The sequence below is a fragment of the Cibotium barometz genome, chromosome 12, assembly GCF_041138505.1.
Source record: "Cibotium barometz isolate CiBa-2024 chromosome 12, ASM4113850v1, whole genome shotgun sequence".
Lineage (NCBI taxonomy): Eukaryota > Viridiplantae > Streptophyta > Polypodiopsida > Cyatheales > Cibotiaceae > Cibotium > Cibotium barometz.
Genome location: NC_141057.1, coordinates 811,421 through 831,901, shown reverse-complemented (window position 1 = coordinate 831,901; position 20,481 = coordinate 811,421). Strand labels below are relative to the sequence as shown.

Below are 20,481 nucleotides of genomic sequence, written 5' to 3'. Positions count from 1 at the left end.
TTGTCTCAGATGTGCAACAACTTTAGACACATTTTACTATTGCTTATGGGAGTGCAGGGAGGCGTAGAGGATCTAGATTGCAATAACACACCTTTTTGGAAGGACGAGGAGAGACACCTACATTTGTTTTGGTGCTATTGTTTGGTTGACATAGTCGAGCCCACAAATCAAGTTTGAAGAGAGTGAAAGAGATATGATCTTGCGGGTTACCCAGGGAGTGGGTTGACAGTGTCTACTTCAGGACATGCTGAAGTTAGGCACCTCCAGGGAGTGGGTTGACGGTGTCTACTTCAGGACGACATGCTGGAGTTAGGCACCTCCAGCACAAAGGTTGGACACTGCATGGGAGATTATTGTTAGCATCATAGCGTGGCACATCTGGAAGGTTGGAGGGCACTTTGGTTTATGATACCCAATGGATATCCACACGCTCATGGCCACTTGGGCTAGGATTCAAGGATCTTCAAGGGCCGCAAAGAGAAAACGTGGCCAATTTATGAGAGAATGGGATCATGGCATTTTTTTCACTCGATCTCATATGGGGCCTTGCCAGTAGGACAAGGAACCCGACTAGTTGAGATTTCCCCCTTGCTTGGTCTCAAATCTCTCTTTTTTGTTAATTTTTTTCATATTTAATAGAAGTCTCTTTTTTGGGAGAAAAAAAAGGTGGTTTTAGTCTTAAACGTTTACTCTGCATTCTCCCGACGTTAATACCTCTCTCTCTCTCTCTCTCTCTCTCTCTCTCTCTCTCTCTGCAAAAAGCTTCGTTCTCCTCAACTCTTTCAATTTTTGACAACTAATTCAAAAAGTATTAGCCTAGGCACAAATTTGTGGGCTAGTCCTGTGATGTCTTAAAATCTCATTTGAAAAATGTTACAATTCTATGTATCGGCACCACGTAAACTTTTTGGTACAACTTGGGAAGCATTGTCCCACTTATTGACTTCCCTAGCTATTGTAGCATCTCTTTAACTCCATGCAAGTTCTTTACACGTGAATCCAATGTAATTCAATCATCAAGTATAAGGAGACGGTTAAAGGGGATTTACATCTTTGACACATCAAATGAAAGAATCAGCACAGCACAGGATTTGGATAGGGATAGCCATCGCATGGATAAGATATTGAATGCTTTCTTTTACATAATCAAATGTCTTTTAAAGGAGAGTCCTTACACAAGCTGCATCAACACCTTTATTTTTCTTAACTTTAGAATTGATCACATTAGATGCCGATGCCTTAATATGTAGTTTAGTCTATGGTTAACATGGGTTTACCTTGTTGGTATCATGCTTGCTCTCATGGTTCAAGGAACATCGGGTGATCCATGGACATTACAATGGGTGATTTATGGACATTACAACCTAGTCTCCCTAGTTTATCATCCTTGGTACTTTGTAAGCTGTAACTGCAGCCTGAGAAATGCTCTTTCCAGGCTTGTAGTAGTGTAGACAGGGGGCCATCAATCAATTTTTGTAGAACTTCTTTACAACCATATTTTCTGTCAAGCTCTCAGAGAAACATCAGGATTTTCAAGGACTAAAGCTCTTCAAACATTCATAATTGCTAACATCAATTACATTTACATGAGCAAGGTGATTTCGGCAAGCGCTTTACTTGGATCATTCATTACATTATCTGATGGCTTATTGAAACATGATCCCCTAAAGCAACGATTGGACACCCGCATGGTCGTGATGTGTGGTGACCTTCATGATAAACCATCTGGCCTCTCACAAACGTTGCTATGACTCTCCCATAAAGCCTGTTTCCTGCATACGGCGTAATCTGCAATACATAGCATCAATATCAAGGGTCTACACATCGTAATCTGCAAGACATAGCTTCAATATCAAGGGTGTATACATCTTACATACATGCATGAATGGATTTATAGATACATCCATACACACAATCATATTGCTGAAATGTTTCATGTAAACGTAAAGACAGCCATACTTTGTGTTTGTGATAGATGACAAAATCTTCATTGACATCAAAGGACGTCTCTGGATCCCATACTACAAAATCTGCATCTTTTCCAATATCTATGGATCCCTGAAAACAACTAAATGAAGCTTACTTTGCGAATGTTCATCATTAGCCACTTTGTGCACCTACGAATATCACAAGATACTCTGGGCACTCAAATTTCCATGTTTTATGACAAATCACAGTAAAACTAAGATGTCCCATTTTATGGATTGAACTGTGTGACAATTTTTACCTTGCTATGGAGACCAGCAAACTTGGCTGGCCTTGAGCTCCACCACTGTGAAATGAGGTCTAGAGAAACATCGTGTTCTTTGCCATACGTCCACGTTATAGGAAGCACAAGCTGCAGTCATTGAAGAGCTTAATTCAATATTTCAAGCCATGACACAAGTATTACAGTGGGAACTTCTCTTCTAGTGCTCCTATCCTGATCTAGAGAATCCCTTACTCTGGTATAACAAGCTCTTAAGGTATTATTAGGGCAATCAGTAAATTTTAACCAAGATAGAATACCCCGTACATTTAAGTTGAAAAATATTTCATAAGATTTGAAAATTAAAGAAAGTGCAAGTTAAAAATGTCTCCTCCATAATCTCTTGATAGCCTGGCCTCCTGACATGCCAAGCTGCCAGGCTGCTTAGTGCTCCCATGAAGAGGATGCTAAGGCAATCCTCAGTGAACAAACCTGCTGTGCCAAAGGCACCTCATCTCATCTGAGCTACATGCTGCATACATACTCAACATGGCCATCTGCAAGGCTAAGATGAACTGTCAAGCATAGAAGGAACATGATCTTAGTGGCTCCATAGGCATCTCCTAAATTCCACGAGTATGGCTTAGCCTACCCCACGGCAGCAAGTGCTGCTGTGTGCATGGAGTGTAACCTATCTGGTGGACTTGGATCCATCGCCTGATGAAGTAAACAAGGGATACCTGGAGTCGGCTGGTCATGTTGTTTGATCACTTTCCTGGGTTTCACTGCAATCTACCAGAGCCTCCAAAAGGGATCTATGATGACTACAATCCTTTTACAAGGTCTGCTAAAGAAATGGAGTCGTTGCATGGGGGCATAAAGGTCTCAGTGGCCTTCTAGGTAAGGAGAGAGCCCAGCTGTCCAAGTGAGAAGGGAAAATGTGAGAGGGGGGTGTGCCGTCGTTATCGCGGAGCCAATGTGAACGAATGTCATGATGAGGATGTAATCCTAGCTACTGTGCAGCCTTTTGAAGCCACAAGCAACCATGCTGAAAGGCTCTGCCTGTCCAAATCAGACTCATGGAGAGTCATACACAGGAAATGCCTCTAAATTGGAGTTAGTTACCCCGAGAGATGGGCACTGTGGAGCTCCTACAAATTAAACTCACAAACAGCTGGAGAGTGCCTGCTGACTCATAAAGGGTTTGACGCCCCCAGCTGCATAGCCACAGTCTCGGAGGGAACCCACAATGCCATCCACACCCCTTGCTAAGGATCTCTCAGTACAGGCATCCCCTCATAACCAGCTTGCTCTCCAGATGGCCCCTGGAGCTGTTGAGATGCTCCTCCCTGCCTTCTGCCCACTTCAGAAACGAGGACAATGCCTCAACACTCTGCCCCAACTGAACCACACCCCCACTAACCACCCCCCCCCCGCCCCCCGCCCCCCAACCCCTCACCAATGTTCCCGTTCTCCCTCCCACCCACCACCCCTTATCTGCACTCTGTTAGGTGCCGCTCCATTGAAGGGTTTTCGAGCTCAATAGAGACCATCATAGCTACACTCTCCCTCCAGAGTCCAAGGTAGTCCCCATTCACCATGATGTAGAGCCCGCTGTCTTCACCTTGAATGTGGCTCTGGACAGTACGTAAGACTGTTCCTTCCTCACCACCACAATTGGCGACTAGGCCATCTTCATCTCCGAGATCCTCAAAAGATATTTCAATCACAAACAAGACCAGCCATGCCAGGCATAAGGCGAGGATGGAGCTTGATTGATCTAACTATTGAGATGGATGGATCCTACTCGCTGGAGTCACCTCTTCATCTTCTTCCACATGGGATTTGCTGCTGAGCGCGGTGTCTACAGGAGGATCACCTGCATGTACTGCGGGATAGGGCATGGGCCCAAGTGGTCCTGTCATAATCCTCTCATTCCAAGGGAGACTTAAGCAGAGCATGAAACCTCCTCTTCTCCTAGTCATTTGCATTCTCTCTTGGAATGTGCATGGACTAGCAGGGTGTGCAGCCTCCTGCAAGATGATTGTTGGAGGGGGGCTTCAGAGAGTGCTAGTTGATGCACTTAGGATACCAGAGCACCACCTTACCACAGGGGAGATCTGCATTTCCGTCAATATCCAGCTACTGTCCCTAGTGGGTGTCCTTGCCAATGGCCAAATGCAGTGGGTGATAGTTCTATCGGATGAGAGACGTATTGGCCTCCTCAACATTTATGTTCCCAATTGGACACAAACCACACAAGTTTCCCCAAATAAGTGAGATATGGGCTTCCCCAAGAGGATGTTAGGGGCATGGGAGACAACTTTAAGAGGATTGTCAAAGAGGCAGCATGGACTCTACCATCTCAGGGCAGGAATGTGTGGCCTAGGAGTCAGTCTTCTCTATTAGCGAACAAGATGCCTAGCATTTTCTAGAGTTTAGCTGCATCCACCACAACCTCCTCTTCTCCAGATTTGACCACTGCAGCATAGATACCAATCTTGCCACACTCGACCGATTTTACCTCAACAAGTGGGCCTATGATGAGGGAGGCTCAGTTTGACATCTTGACAAGCACCATCTTCTTCAACCACGCCCCTATGTCTCTTCACTTCGGAGACCTGTAGCAACAAGATAGTCACCAGATAGCCAGACTCTAATTGCATTACCCAGGGCCCCAATATTTGCCGACGTGTAATGTACCTAACGTGAATCCTTGGGATTAGGTCCTAACCTGGGCAGGGTTGGGGAGCCCTAAGATTAATCCATGGTTACTATTGGATGATTATTTATGGCAGCAGATAAAATAGACCATCCTTAAGCTGCAACCATAGCAATTATTGCTTTCACGATTGCCATCCTAGCAACCAAGCTGAAAGTCTCCTCATACAATGCCATAGATCTGTGCATATCCCTCGGCTACCAATCTAGCCTTGTACCTATGCACAGACCCATCTTATTATGCTTTACTTTGTAGACCCACTTGCATCCAATTGCCTTCTTCTCCTTGGGCAAAGACACCAAATCCCATGTCTCATTTGCAATCCAATGCAGCCATCTCTTCATCCATGGCATCTTCCCAATGAACGTCCAAGCGCCTCCTCAAAACATGTGGGATCTATCTCTTTTATTGCTTTGATCATATATGCATATCCAATGTACATAGGGAACACACCCAAGCACTTTAAAGTGTGCCAAATCTGGTTTTCTACAAATAAACTTCTGTTCACACGTCATGCCATGAATTGCTATAGTGAGGGTTTTGTTCATAATATTAATTGTAGTTGCTACTACTTCAGTCCAAAAATAGTGAGGCATTCCTTTCTCATTCATCAATGCATGAGCAACTTCTACAATGTGCCTGTTCTTCCTTTCTGCAACCTCATTTTATTGCGGGATGTACATCCCAAGCTCTCTTAGATAATCTTTGAATTCATTGGAGAAATATTCTCTCCCACCATCTGAACTTAGGCATTTTATGTGTAAACCAAGCTTTGAAAGTGCGTAAACACTTCCACTTTTCTCTTTCACAAAGTATACCCACACCTACCTAGTGTGGTCATGTGTAATCCTCATACGCTACCATATTATTACCCGCCTCCTTTGGGTATTTTGAACTCATATTTCAATTGCTTCATTAGTCTGTTAATGAGATCCGGGTCCTCCTTTTTCCCTTCAGACTTCCATCCATCAGATCTCTCACTACCTGATCCAGCTTTGAATGAAGCTTCAGAGCCAAATATTTCTCTGGGTGGATCCATGAAATTGTCACTATAATCAATGGTGTCTAGAGCACATTCATTGAAGGTCCTATATCTTCTAGCATAAAGTGCATCATGCGATTTCTCGCTTTGTAAGCCTTTTAAGAAAAGAGAGATCAATCTGGTTTGGCTAGGTTGCTCGTTAGGCTAACACCTGCTATCAAGTTACTTGGCCCTTGTTAATGTATTCTTTGATCATCTTCATCTATTCTTGCCAAAAGAGTGTTCAGTAGGTTTACTAAACTCCATTTGGCTCTCGTCTTAGCATAAGCAATCAAGAAGGATTGTTTCAAATCTTCGTATGTTGCTTTGCCATCTGGTTCGAAAGTTCTAAACCACTTGGCAACCTCATGCTCTAGGGTAAAACCTAATGCTCCGACCTTGGTGGGGTCATCATTCACTTCCAAAGCTTCACAGGCTTGCTCAAAGGTTTCCAAATGTCCGTGAGCATCCCCAAGCCCCCACTAAACCTTTGCACTGCCTTAGACACACTCCAAACTCAAGAGTTTCGTCTCTCTCATTCCTTTTTCCGAGGACCATGGGGTGCAGTAGCAACTGCAGGAACTGGATGTTCTCTTGTTTTGCAACTGCTCTGGCAATAGCTTCTGCCATTCTGATCAGTGATAGCATCATCTGCAAACACCATTTCTATCGGGGGATGTAGGATGAATAGGCGGTTCAACTGGAATGGATCTTTACAATGGTGTTGGAGTAGGTACTCCCATAGCTGCTGCTCCTCCTACTGGAACAGCATGCACTCTTGAAGGAGTGTAGGTAGGAGCAGGATGATATAATCCTACCATCAGTTCAGGACTTCTAGTAGTGTACATTGTGCCGATAGAAGTTGTTGCTATTGTAGATAGCATTGGCATGCTTCTCACAAAAGGATGAGCATAGGTGTGTTCCCCTGTGGGAAATAGGTGGAACAATTGTATTAACGTAACTATAAGGCACATATCCAAGATACCCATCATCATAGGTTCCAGTGAGAGAGTCAGGCACTATGTAATCATGAGGAGGTGGGGCCATGCCACAAGGGAGATGCACATAAAAATTTGTGGAGGCTCTTGAGTGGAAGTTGACTTGGGCAGGTTGTTGCAAAGATGGATGCAAGGTAGCTGTTTGCCACGAATTCTGTCAACCAAAGTAAAAGATTCCAGTAATCTGCTTTAAAAGGAGCTGAATTTCTCCCACCAAAAGGTGGTTTTTTGTGGCAGTATATTTATTCCAACAAAGTTTGTAAATAAAAGAGTAGAGAAAAAGCATGTTCTCAAATGATAGAATGATTGGTATGATGAGTCCTATTGGGCTGCAAGTTATTCATAAATCGTTTTGCAAGTAACCCTTAAATGTTTTTTTTTTTTTTCAAGGGGCAGGGACATTACTTTTTTAAACCCTTAATATGTATTACATGTTACACAAATAGATTTTAAACCTGCACTACAATGAATCCTTCCAATTCTGCATCATATTCTTTATCAAAAAAAGATATATCCAACAAGACAAAAAATCCAAACATTTGTTTCATGCAAAAAAAGTCGGTTGTATTTTCTTTTTAAAAGGCATCTGCATAGGTTAGTTATAAGCCATACCTGAAGGGACGAAATACCCCCCCATGCTTTTAGAAAATCGCCCTCATCAAGCAATTTTAACTCTGGCGGTGCAGGCGAGTGATCTGAGCTAAGGAAGTCTATGTCACCCCCCTGAAAATAAACCAAAAAAGACAATTAGCAAACTTATCTCGCTCATAAAGAAAAAATTTGAACAAGCGTATTGAAAACTTCCTCTTATTTTTATAAGAGTGAATACAAGGTATCTAGCTAATGCCGATGCCGATTTCAAAATATGGATCTTGCGGCACTGCTTTGTCCTGCCCCCACCTGCCCCTCTGCTGCCCTCACCTGATCTGCAGCCCCCTGCCTGCCCCTCTACTGCCCTCGCCTGAATTCTGCAGCCCCCGCCTGCCCTTCTGCTGCCCCCGCCTGCCCATCTGCCTTTGCTACCCCAGCTGCTCTCGCCCTTCTGCTCCCGCCTCTGCCGCCCTTCTTCTGCACCCGTCTCTTTTTCAGCAGCAATTTTATCTGGATACAAGTCGGCTGCCCACTTTTTTTTATTGGCTTTATGGCTTCTTATGCCGCAGCCAATCTTTCGTCACCCCCACTGGCCGGGAGAATCATCAATTTTTCACAAGACGAGCTCACCTCTCTTCAGCACGACATTGACCTTGAGGTCCAGACCACCCTTGTTGCGAGAGTTTATGGTTCCCACCCCTCTCGTTCGCATGCCCGTGAATGGCTTCTAGCAGCTCTCCCTTCGAAGCTGATTGTGCACTTCCAGGATACTCGTTTGCTTGGTCGAGGCTTCTTCCAGGTGGACTTTCATTCTTCAGAAGCTACTTCTCACGTTTGGCTGGCAGCCCCTTCCCTCTTGGTCCTAGGAAGATTTTCTTCTTTCAGTACCAGGTGGGCTTTGATCCAGTGGCGGAGGATCAGCGCCTTACCTTGGTCTCACTACGGTTCCCTGCTCTTCCTCGGTCCTATTGGAAGCTTTTAGCTTCCATAGGGGCATCCCTTGGCCAGGTTCTAGAGGTACCAGTCCTTTCGAGCTCTCCTGCACCTGCCCCTTCACCCACACCCCTTGTGGAGCACCCTAACCCCTATGCACCTCTTGCCTCACAGGATGTTGATCCTTCTTTGGAGGATGAGGCTTTGCAAGCACATGATCTGGATCCTTCACAGGAAGATGCTGCATTACAGTTACAGGATGATTGTACCCTTGAGGATGATGTTGCACATTCACATTGTTAGGGTACCTCTCCAGTTCTGAGGACTAGCCTGGCTTTTCCCCGGAGTGGGAGAGAGAGGTAAGGTTTACATCGTCAGATTTTCCCTCCCTTACCTATGCGAAACGTACTTCCGCCTCTAAAGGGGGTGCTTCGTCGATCATGAGATCTGGTCGTTCCTACTCTGAGTCCTTATGAGGATTGTCTCTTGGAACATTTAGGGTCTTGGGGGTTTTTTTCCACATCGGCGGAAACAAATTGTAAAAACCCAGCTTCATTGTGCAGTCACAGGTGGACCTATGGATGTATTGCTCTTGCAAGAGCATAAACTGGATGCTAGCCAGTGTGGGAGATCGGGCAAGCTTCTCTCGGGACACACCTTTTGGTCACTAGCTGTTGGTACCAAGGGTGGTGTCTCTATCTCTGTTTCAGCTTTGATCTTGCCTTGCATCATTGGACATGGTGTCATTTTGCCTGCGAGAAAGAAAGAAAGAAAGAAAGAGATATATTAACGTCTGCAAAAGGCCAAAATTGGCCTATGAGACAAACAAGTAGTACAATGATGTTCCTCCAGTCATCAAGAGGAAAATGTGGAGTGAGAATAAAATGTACAAGTATGACAACACGACCATAGGGGACTCAATGGTGGTGTACAAACGAGAGGGTGTGGATGGAGTACTAGGGCTACTAATGCATCTCTATATGCTGAAGGGGTGATACAAGTATGATATGTTATCTACTCCTAACTCCATCCAGTCCCATAGTCTGGGTACAATATGTCATACATCCGATCTGAGGATGCCGTAAATGTCTAGAACATGCGTCTTGGATCAGAGCGAAAATGTGCCAGCTGCTCCTGGACCTCCTGCTGGGTGGTGTCGAGACCAGATGGCCGCGATCTCTCTATGGTGTAGCCGTGGTGTCTGGTAGCCGGCTAGTCTGGATCGTCGCCTAGCTCGAATCTCCTCCGCTCGCTGAGATGTCACTCCCAATGTGTGTGGCTGGGCTACTGGTGCCAATCTCTGGAAGAAGTCAGTCAACTGGGACTGTCTTCCTCCGCTATGATGTGCGGGTGTCTGAAGTAAAATCTCCCTGTGTCTCTGTAGTGCTAGTAGTAGTCTGCCTAGCTGTCTCTGGTCCGATCTCTCCCAAATCTGTCTAAGTGATGTGGTCCCTCTAAAAACCTCAGGATAGCATGCCCTGATCTCCTGCAAAGCACCACACTGGCAAACAAAATGCTCCTCTGTCCCCAGTGACTTTCATCACACATGTGCCCTGTCTAAGAGGCAAGAGGCCTTGGATTTAGAAAGGGCTATTAGACGTAGATTGGCTGCCTTGCAAAAAGAGCATGAGAAACATCCTCATGCTCAATGGGTTGCAGCTTCTTTATGTATTATTAGGGCAGAACTTCATCACTCTCTTGAGCAGCGCGCGGAGTACCGTTTCCATGCCCAGGAATCCTTTTGGACACAAATGGGTGGCAGATATAACAAACATTTCTTTGCTACTCATCACGGCCCATCTCATACCAGAGAGTGTGTCAGACAGTTGCAGGATTCACATGGCACTCTTCACTCAGATCCTCTTATGGTTAGGCAGATTGCCACTGATTTCTATCGTCAACTTCTTAGTGCTGAGCCGCACTCTGATTTGAGACACAGGGCACAGAGGAAGGTTTGGAATGCATTGCCACATTTGTTCACTGAGGAGATGTGTGCCGCTCTGGATGCCCCTTTTTCTATGTAGGAATTGAGTCATGCTCTTCATGCCTTACCTCATGGTAAGTGTCTAGGGGAGGATGGCCTCTCCCCTGTTTTTTTCATTACTTTTTCGGATGAGATTGGGGCTGAGATCACATCGGCTCTGCAGGAGATGTGGGACACAGGTTATATGCCTTCTTCTCTCACTGAGGGTCTTATTTATCTTATTCCTAAGAGTAGGGATAAGACATTGATTGGCCAATGGAGACCTATCACCTTACTTGGGACTTCATATAAGATTCTTGCTAAGGCAGTGAGCATCAAATTGCAGCCAATTTTGCAGGATGTCATTCATGATACTCAGAATGGATTCTTACACGGCAGGAGCATCTTTGGCAACATTTTCTCGTTTTGGGAGACCATTGAATGGGCTAAAGCAAGCAATCAGCCCTTAGCCATTTTGCTCTTGGATTTTGAGAAGGCCTATGATAGTGATCGGGACTTCCTTGAGGGTACTCTTAGCCATATGGGCTTCTCATAGATGGATCAAGGGAGTTTCATGCATGTATCGTGATGCCCACAATAGAGTGCTCGCTTGCGGTGATAGAGGAGAGTGGTTTCAGATTTCTCGCTCAGTACGACAGGGCTGCCCTTTAGCCCCATTATTATATATCATAGTTGCAGAGGCCATGACCATCTTTCTCCGCTCCATTGCTGGTATTTTGGGATTGAGGTTGCCTCTTTGTAGTCAAGAGGAATTGGTTGACTCTGAGTTAGTTGATGACACAACCATGTTCTTGGAGGCTTCACAGATATGCTTATGTTCCTTCCGGGTAGCACTAGAGGAGTTCTGTTTGGCAGCAGGGGCACTCATTAATCGGCACAAATCTGTTGGTTTTTGGGTTAGTGATTCACCGAGAGTTGCTTGGGGTGTAGAGCTTGGTTTTACTTGGATCAGCAGAGGATGCACTGCTAGATATTTGGGATGCCAAGTTGGGATTGATATTTCTCCTGCACTGTAGTTTGCTCTGGTACTTATGAGTATCCGGAAGAAGCTCCTCCATTGGAGCTCTAGGAGATTAGATTTAGCTTCCAGAGCTTTGGTGGCTAATCAGGTATTGCTTGCCTCAGCTTCGTTTATTGCCTCAAGGTAGCTTGGCTCAGTTATTTAGCCCAAACGAGAGGGGGGCTTGAATATTATCGATCCGGATGTTTAGTGCAAGGAGTTGCTTTGCAAAGTTGTGGTCAAAGGTTTCTTACTAGGCACTGAGCCTTGGAAGGATTTTTTCTTGTCTCAGATTTCCGGATGTACACCCAGGGTCGGGAGAGACTGGATGCCCAGCACACATTTTTTGTTCACAGAGGCTGATATCAAGGCACCATCTTCCCCTCTTATTACAGCCATTGTCATCAGAGCATGGAGAAGCATGAGATCTTTTTTGCGACAAAGGCTTCCTAGGTCTTTGGATGAGGCTGACGGACAACCTATTATGTGGAACGAGCTCATTAGGGATGAGGCTGGTCGGCCACTTGGTGCATCTCGTTATATGCAGTGGTCAGGATGGGAGAGATGTGCATACAAAGTTCTTGCTTGGAAGACCTTTAAGAGTCTTCCGGAGGATCGGAGAGGTGCATCCATTCAGCATCTTAGGGGCTCTCGCATTCATATTTATCAGATTGATGCACCTATTCCGCATGCGTGGCTTTCTGGGACCTTTCATGGAGACTATCATCCGAGTTGCCTGGGAGTTTTTTCGAGGATAGGCATACCTCTACAGGTCATTGCTCTCCCGGGCCAGGAGGCTACAGATTGCATACTCTATCATGCCTGGAGGGAGATTGAGGAGATCATCCCAGATACTAGGCTTAGTCCACTGAGGATTGTTGGTCGTTCGGGGAAGCATTGGTTCATTGACCCTTCTCCTAAGATAGTGACTCATGGCTCTTGGTGTTTGTGGTTATATGGTGGCAGTCTGATCAGATATCTTCAGTGGGATCCAGGAGAGTGGGAGTGGATTGATGCCTTTGATCCTTTGAAAAGCCTTCCTTTTTTCAGTTTCACCGTCCGGAATGCCAGGCTTCTCCTCACTCGACATATGCATAGGATCCCTACTCTCAGGCCTCATTGGGAGAGCTATGATATTTCTCCAATGATACAGCGCAAATATTGGCATAGACTTTGGCACTCATATAGAAGGAGCCAGATCTCTCATTTCTTTTGGTTATTCTTACATGGTGGTCTCCCCACTAATCAGTGGAGATCGGTTTTTGGTGTAGCACCTTCCTGTCCTAGGTGTGCGGCAGATTCTGAGACTGTACAACATTGTTTATGGGGATGCAGTAGTGCACAACAGATTTGGGATTCTGTAGCCCAACTTATGGGCAAATTGAGTAGCCAAGCCATGCATGTGACTTCGGGGGCAGTTGCTTGGCTCTCCCAGTCTGGTCCGCAGCTTTTGTATGAGGGCAGTGGTACAGATTCTGCTATTTTCATTCGTAGAGGTATTGCCCAACATGGTTTATTGCAGGATGTTCCTCACTCTCATTATACACTCCCCAGATAGAGGATTGACACCAGTTGGGAGATTGTTGCCAGTATTACAGCATGGCAGATCTGGAGAGCTAGATGCACAAAGGCTATTGAGGGTGTCCAGATTTTTGGATCTCAGTGCATTAGTACTATATGGGGTGATATCATCCATACTCTTATGGCTACTTGGGCTCGCATTTAGGGGCCCTCTCGTTTTGCACAGGCGAAGCGTGTGATATTTATGCTGGAGTGGGACCCTGGCATAATTCTATTCTTTTCCGGCTTATAGCTATGATTGTTCTATGTTTTTTCATACTTAATAGAAGTCTCTTTCTGAAAAAAATAAAATAAAAAAAAATATGGATCTTGCATTTGAAAATTTATACTTTCCAAGTGAGCATATAGTTATTTAACGGATGATAAGGCTGTCCTCACCTTCATGTGAAGTGCATCCAGTGTACATTTGGTTGATAAAGAGAAAGGCATGCTACAAGCATATAGGGATTATAATTTGGCGGCAAGTTTGCAACCACCTTGCTTTTGTAGATGCATGGGTCCCTAAAGGGGACTTTGATATGGTTGAGAAACCCATAGAAAAAGAGGAGGAAGAGTTGGTTCTACCCTTGACAAATGACTTCTTGGGAGACTCTTGGTACAAGGATGACTTCCAGAGACATGCAGCCAGATTTCAGCCATACCCAACCACTGGATACAGGGAACTTCGTGGGAAGGGCCTCATCACTCATGGTTGGGGGTGTTTTCAGGGACAAGGGTACCCCTTCAGGTCATGTGCCTTCCCTCTTTGGGTAAGGACGATGTACCAGTTTTTTACTACATTCAGGATAAGCGGGTCTTGGAGAGAAGTCTTGAGCAGGATATCATCGAGGGTTCGATAGTCCGGCCAGTGAGAGTGGTGGGCAGAGCAAGGAAGCACTTCTATATTGATCCCCCTCAGGGATGATTACAGATTCTTGGAGCCTCTCGTTATATGATGGGTGTCCCATCAGATACCTGCACTGGACCCTGCTGAGTGGGAGTGGATGGATGTTTTTAACCCCATGAAAAGCATGCCCTTCTTTAGTTACACTGTGCGGAACGCTAGACACTTGGTTCTAGGACACATCCAGAGAGTCCCTACTCTTAGACCTCAATGGGAGGCTTATGGGATCACCCTTGACATTCAAATAGCTTTTTGGCAGAGGTTGTGGCACTCGTACAGGGAAATGAAGATTTCCTCTTTTATTTGGCTCTCTACATGGTGGTCTTGCCACCAACCAGTGGACATCGGTCGTTGGTGCTACCCTAGCTTGCCCAAGACGCACAGGAGCTTCAGAGACAGTCTACCATTGCTTATGGGAGTGCAGGGAGGTATAGAGGATTTGGATTGCAATAGCACACCTTTTTGGAAGGATAAGGAACGATTCCTACATTTGTTTTGGTGCTATTGCTTGGTTGACACAGTCAGGCCCTCAACTTAGGTTTGAGGGGAATGTCAGAGGTATGGTCATGAGGATTAGCCAAGGAGTCGGTCGGCAGTGCACCTGCCAGAGTCAGGCTACGTATCACCAACACAAAGGTTGGACACTGCATGAGAGATCATTGCTAGCATCAAGGCTAGATGCACTGAGGCCATGGAGGGCACTTTGGTTTATGAGACACACTGCATTTGCAAGATTCGGTGTGATACTATCCACACTCATGGTCACTTGGGCCATGATTCAGGGATCCTCAAGGGCCGCAGAAAGAAAGCGTGGCCAGTTCATGAGAGAGTGGGATCATGTCATCTTTTTCACTCCCACTCATATGGGACCTTTCTGGCAGCACAAGGCACCAGATTGGTTGAAATTTCCCCCCTGCTTGATCTGAAATCTCCAGTTTTCCTTGTTTGATCGGAGGACGTTGGGGGGGACCCATGCCAAGATGCATGCAGATGAGTGGGCATACTCTTGATACAATACATGCCTCTGAGGATGCATTCTATGTGTAGTGCCAGGCACCACCAATGTAGGCCACCATCCTTTCTCTTCTCTCCTCCATAAAACCAGTGATTGTCATTCCGTTAGAGAGTTAGAAAAGCAGGTGGCCATGTGTCTGGAGGAACTATTTAGAGGAAGATTGGGAGAGCCCCTAAAGCAGTGAGAGGTAGGCCCTCGCTTGAGAGGAACAGAAGTAATGGTTGGCGTATAGGTAGCCATCTGCTTGTATCATGACCTTGCACCCCTTTAGTTTGAAGAGCAGTTGCTTTAGCTTATACAATCCTAGCACTAGCACAACATAGACCTCCTTGTGGTTCACATAGTGGGAAGTAGAGTTCACATCCAAAAGGCATACAACTTATTCTAACGATACCATGACAAAATATATAAGTTCTTATCACCTGGCTATAGGTGCACATCTCCTGGAAGTTGATTGATTTGACCAGTTCAAAGTCCTTGGAGACAAGCCTTGCTTTGTAATTTTCCATGGCCTGTCAAACTTGTTTCTTTCTTTGTAGTATCACTTGGGGTCAATGGCCTTATGGGGATCCACGCAGTTTGAATTATAGTCCTTTATTTTATTTTCATGGCCATCACCCTTTGATTCTTTTTGTAAGTCTTTAAGATTAGAACATAATTGACTAGGTTGTCTTGAACCACTTTTAGCTCTTGTAACCTATGCAGTCGGAAGCGTTGCATCAATAGAAATCAGTTCTCCTCCATTCACAAGTTTTATGTATATCGAGGTAATATGCCTGTCGTGATGCAAAAGGATCCTTCAGAATCCCCTCATAGGGACATGCCACTAGTCACTCTCACTACATCAGCAAATGAGCTTTCTTTTTGTCTTGACAATGTAGCTCATCATCTTCTGCATTGATCTCCGCTCGTACAGGTTTGTAAGGCTCCCTTCATAACGATAAGACATGTTTTGAGCAACTTAAGACTTCTGATTTGTTCAGCTAACGGGGTAACAAATGTAAAATTTACAGATGCGATTTTTGCTTTTATCTCTGCAGTTTCTACATTTTTTGGCTTTAAGAAAGGAACCTCATCTTTGCAATTATTTATTCAAATACCAAAAAGAGTTAGGGATTACTAACTACAAGCTACAAACGCCACTCTACTAGTACTTCCTTTGGCAGCCAACCTACATCTCAAAAGAAGCTCAAGCTATGATAGTAGGAATGAAATCCTTTATGAAAATATGGAGACGCATCAAAAAGTACATTAGGCATCATAAGATATAGACGATACATTATGAGACCAAATAGACAAGTAAACTGACTTTTAGAGCACCCCAAAGATGTTTCCTGTTTTCCTCCATTCGAACAGGTGGAGCACACTTGAAGCGAGTATCACCATCAGGTATCTTCTCCAAAGAAAAAGCAAGGTAGTGTGGACACGTTTCTACACTTAAGCTTAAACCCTTAGCCTTTCCTTCCTGCAAAAAAGTTGTAACAAAAGAGTTTGTGAATCCACAAGGATAAACTTCCAGACTATACACTGTACATATTTTTAAAAACCCAAGTCAAATAAGGGGCCTTGTTGTCTATTTCCTTATGAAGCAGACAAAAATCAAGCTGGTCAAGACCACAAAAGGTGCTTTTCCCACTATATTTTCCCAAGATCAGCCAGCAAAGGTGCTCAAAACTTTCGAGTATCTACAAATAGAAAGTGGACAAGGGTCACTCCAAGCATTGATACTTGCAAGCTTTATCTCCTCTCACAAGGGTGAGAAGGTGGCATAGAACTTTTAAGCCCTCCAAGAATTCATGCGTGTTTTACTTTTACAAACAGCTTGTGAATTTGTATCACACTTTGCTCGCTACTGATGCACACTGAACAAACCACATTAGATCAAGGCTAAATGCATGGCAGCATGCTCCTTCCATCATAGAATTGCATTTACCTTTATCAGCTCCAAAGTATCACCCGAATCAGATAAATGTACAATGTGAATATGGGCACCTTCAGCTAACCCCCCTCTAGCAGTATCTTTGGCTAGATTCACCAGCTGCTGAACAGCCTCTTTTTCCCTAATAAAAACGTTACACAGCATGAGTAACCACAGACATTAGCCCTACAATATGATAACTTAACAATTCAGGAAATCAAGATCGACCAAGTCGAAGGAATATGGGCTAGATTGAAGACTCATTTAAGAAGTTAGTAGATATGCAGATTTTTTTAAAATTTCCAAAAAAAAGATCCTTCTATAGGTTTTAAAAAAATTCCTCTAAGAGGCGTAATACAACCCTGTCCAGGACATTAAAAAAACTGGAAAAAGGAGGAAGTTTGCCCGTTGTCTCTGCATACACAGTAAGTCCCCTCCCTGGCATCCCAGCAGGGTGTGGCAGCGCATATAGCTCGAATGGTCTATGTTGGGGGAGTGGACTCCTTTGCAATCATTGAGCCTAGCCCCGTCCAATCACCATGGGTCTAGCCAACCGCTTGACCAATCAAGCTATATGCTTTCACTCATGCACCCCCTGCCAACGAAAGCAAGAGTACAACACACGCCTCATCACAGTTTACGAGAGCAGTCATCACAACAAAATCATATATGAAAATCTAAATCCAAGGCCAGTTATTTTAGGCCAAATCATCAAACTCAGTATCTCCCTCCTAATTTTGTCTATCAAGGATCCGTTAGCCTATCTGCCTTGGAGCTACTTCAGCTAGCATGGAAATCACAACCGACCCTGTCTACTCATGTTCCCATTAGGAGCCGCATCTGCTGGCCAGCAGCACGCTCGCCAAATGTGCCAGGCGCCCAGAGCTCCCAACGCTGGGATGTGTCACTCTCCGGGTCCAATTGTGGCCAGTGTCGCCACAGATATGTGGCGGTGTAAGGGTACCAGAGCTAGGTCTCTTCCGTCATCCTCATAGAACAGTACTAGGCTAGCTTCCGCGCCTGCCAGGTAACAGTACGGGCATGTGGCACCCTTAATGGCTACAGGTCCGTGAGTATTGAGGACTCCGGACATACTGTCCAGAGAAGAACCACCATTTTAGAGCGCCGGGCAACCAATCTCTGCTACAGACCAGTGGTAGGGTCGGAAGTGAAGAGGCGGAGAATGCGCCACCAAACCTATTGGGCCTCCAGGTAATCCAAAAGGCAGTGTTACTCGGACTCAGTAGGGCTGTCAAATCTATGACAAACTGCTGGCCATCCCAAAATTGCTCGCCAAGTGCCCACCGCAAGACTCAGGTGAGCCAACAACCACAAGAAGTATGAAACCTTGGGGGGGTGGAAGTGCTAGAGGTGCTACTAGAATCCTCTAGGAAGGTGGTTGGGATCCCCTAACCCTGCCAGTGGTGGGGGGAGGCAATGGGGGCTGTTGTAGAAGGATCCGACGCCCCAGAAGCATTGGAGGCAGTATTGAGAGCTATTATTGAGGAGGCTCATTTATGGAAGCAGCTAGTTTATTGCTCTATACCCTGAGCCCACCTTCTCAGAAAACTCTCGGAACTCGGTCTACCTTCATAGTTGATATGGGAGGTCATGTATATATGAGTCAGTTGCAAGAAGGGTCAGAGCACCAAGAGGCCTGTCAGCGGGATTGATGTGAAGTAGAGATGCCCTCTCTTCCCAACACTGTTTGGGCTCTACCAGTGAGTCCGTTGTTGAAGTTTGTAGGCACAAATCAGCATTTGCAGAAATCTGACGGCGGTAAAAGGTTCCACAATCACTCCCAGCAAGTACATGTCCATAAGCAGCTGCACGGTTGTTCACATGTGCATTGCAGGTACAGTAGGCTTGAATGCCTGTATGGCCAGCAGCTTCATGTGCTCGACAAGTGGAAAAGGGTACAAGGGTCACTCCGTGTTGGGAGAGATTGGCTGCCCAGCACACAGTTTTTGTTCACAGAGGCTGATATCAGGGCACCATCTTCCCCTCTTATTGCAGCCACTGTCAGAGCATGGAGAAGCATGAGACCATTTTTGCGACAAAGGCTTCCTAGGTCTTTGGATGAGGCTGACCGACAACCATTATGTGGAATGAGCTCATCAGGGATGAGGCCACTTGGTGCATCTCGTTACATGCAGTGGTCAGGATGGGAGATATGTGCATACATAGTTCTTGCTTGGAAGACCCTTAAGAGTCTTTTGGAGGATCGGAGCGTTGCATCCATTCAGCATCTTAGGGGCTCTCGCATACATATTGATCAGATTGATGTAGCTATTCCGCATGAGTGGCTCTTTGGCTACTGCTGTGGTCCATCTGGCGCAGTGATGGCTGGACTAAAGAAGTCTGTAATGTGCCTCTGAGTCTGGCTCTCTGTGCGCCTAAGCAAGCTATCTCTATATCTCCGCAGCTCAAGCAAGAACAATCCCAAACACCTTTGGTCCTGGTACCCCATGACTCTAGAAAGTGGTCCAAAACCCTCTCTGATAAACAGTGGAAACGACCACATATCTCATAGTATGCAGTACAATGGCATATATAATGCAGCTCTGTCTCTAGCTCCCTATATAGTATGTAAAGATTGTGCAAGTATGTGTCCTTTGGCCTTCCAAAAGAGGAAACATAAAGACCCTAAAAGCTCTAACACTTGACCTTCTCCAAAAGGGGAAAGATAATTACAAATGAACCTTGAACTTGCCTTTTATAGGCCCTTGGAAGTTCTCCCCAAACTGGTCAGCCAGTTCCATGGGAGAAATAAATACATCAAATGCTGTCAAATGCATATGATTGGATGTGGATTAAGCAATGTGAATTGATGTAGAAGAATGTGGAATAACGAGAAATGATGTGGAACAATGTGGAAAGATGAGAGTTTGTTAGAAACTGTATTTATGACCTGTTTTTAAATGACTGTTTTATGTCAAGAATGCTGGGGAAGCATTTTGATCATCTTGTGAATGACGTCGTGGAGACCTAAGTGATAAAGTTGCAACAGCTGATGGAGAGTCAACGGATCATAAGCTTGGCTGACAAGGTCTATGTCCCAAAGAATACCTTCCAATGCCTGTCAAGGCCTAGTTGTTGCGTAAAATGTTATTTATATGCTGCCCAAATCAGGGATTAGCCTGGAGATTGACCATGTCCATGTGTGCACATGGCATCCCCTCTTGCTTAACTTGATGCTTAACTTGATGATGGGATTCCAACCTTTGACCTTGGATCACTGTCATCATCCCCTTGTCTCCTCACCGACTCCCAAATCTGTCATCCTTCCTTCCTGGCAACCTTTTCACTGAAAACCTTGCCATTTCACTGATTCCACTCCAGATATGGCGTTGAGACCTGTGCATCTGTCCCACTTTATCCCCTTGCCTTCATGCCTTATCCATGAAAACTACAATGGTCTCCTTCCCAAGGTTGATCTTGGCATCTTTGCTCCACCCCCTTGGAACTGTTTTCACAAGAGCCTTCATTGGTATGCCCCAAATGGCATACCGACCCTGAACCTTGGTCTTGCCTTTTATAGGCTCTTGGAAGCTCTCCTCAACTGGCTGACTGGTCGGCCAGTTCCATGGGACAAATAAATACATCAAATGCTGTCAAATGCTGCTGACACCTCATAAGCTTGGCTA

At 45.2% G+C, this 20,481-nt stretch overlaps 1 protein-coding gene across 1 annotated transcript in view; it reads right to left on the bottom strand.

The window, feature by feature from the left end:
* Nucleotides 1–1,113: 1,113 nt before the first annotated feature.
* ALN (allantoinase) overlaps nt 1,114–20,481 on the bottom strand; it is a 67,767-nt gene continuing 48,399 nt past the window's right edge. Inside the window, exons 10-15 of the mRNA XM_086805909.1 lie at nt 16,850–16,976; nt 16,226–16,381; nt 7,542–7,652; nt 2,228–2,338; nt 1,960–2,058; nt 1,114–1,788 (exon numbers count right to left, since the gene is read on the bottom strand). Of these exons, the coding sequence (XP_086662035.1) occupies nt 1,630–1,788; nt 1,960–2,058; nt 2,228–2,338; nt 7,542–7,652; nt 16,226–16,381; nt 16,850–16,976 (763 nt within the window). The 3' untranslated portion in view covers nt 1,114–1,629. The remainder of the gene's footprint in view (nt 1,789–1,959; nt 2,059–2,227; nt 2,339–7,541; nt 7,653–16,225; nt 16,382–16,849; nt 16,977–20,481) is intronic.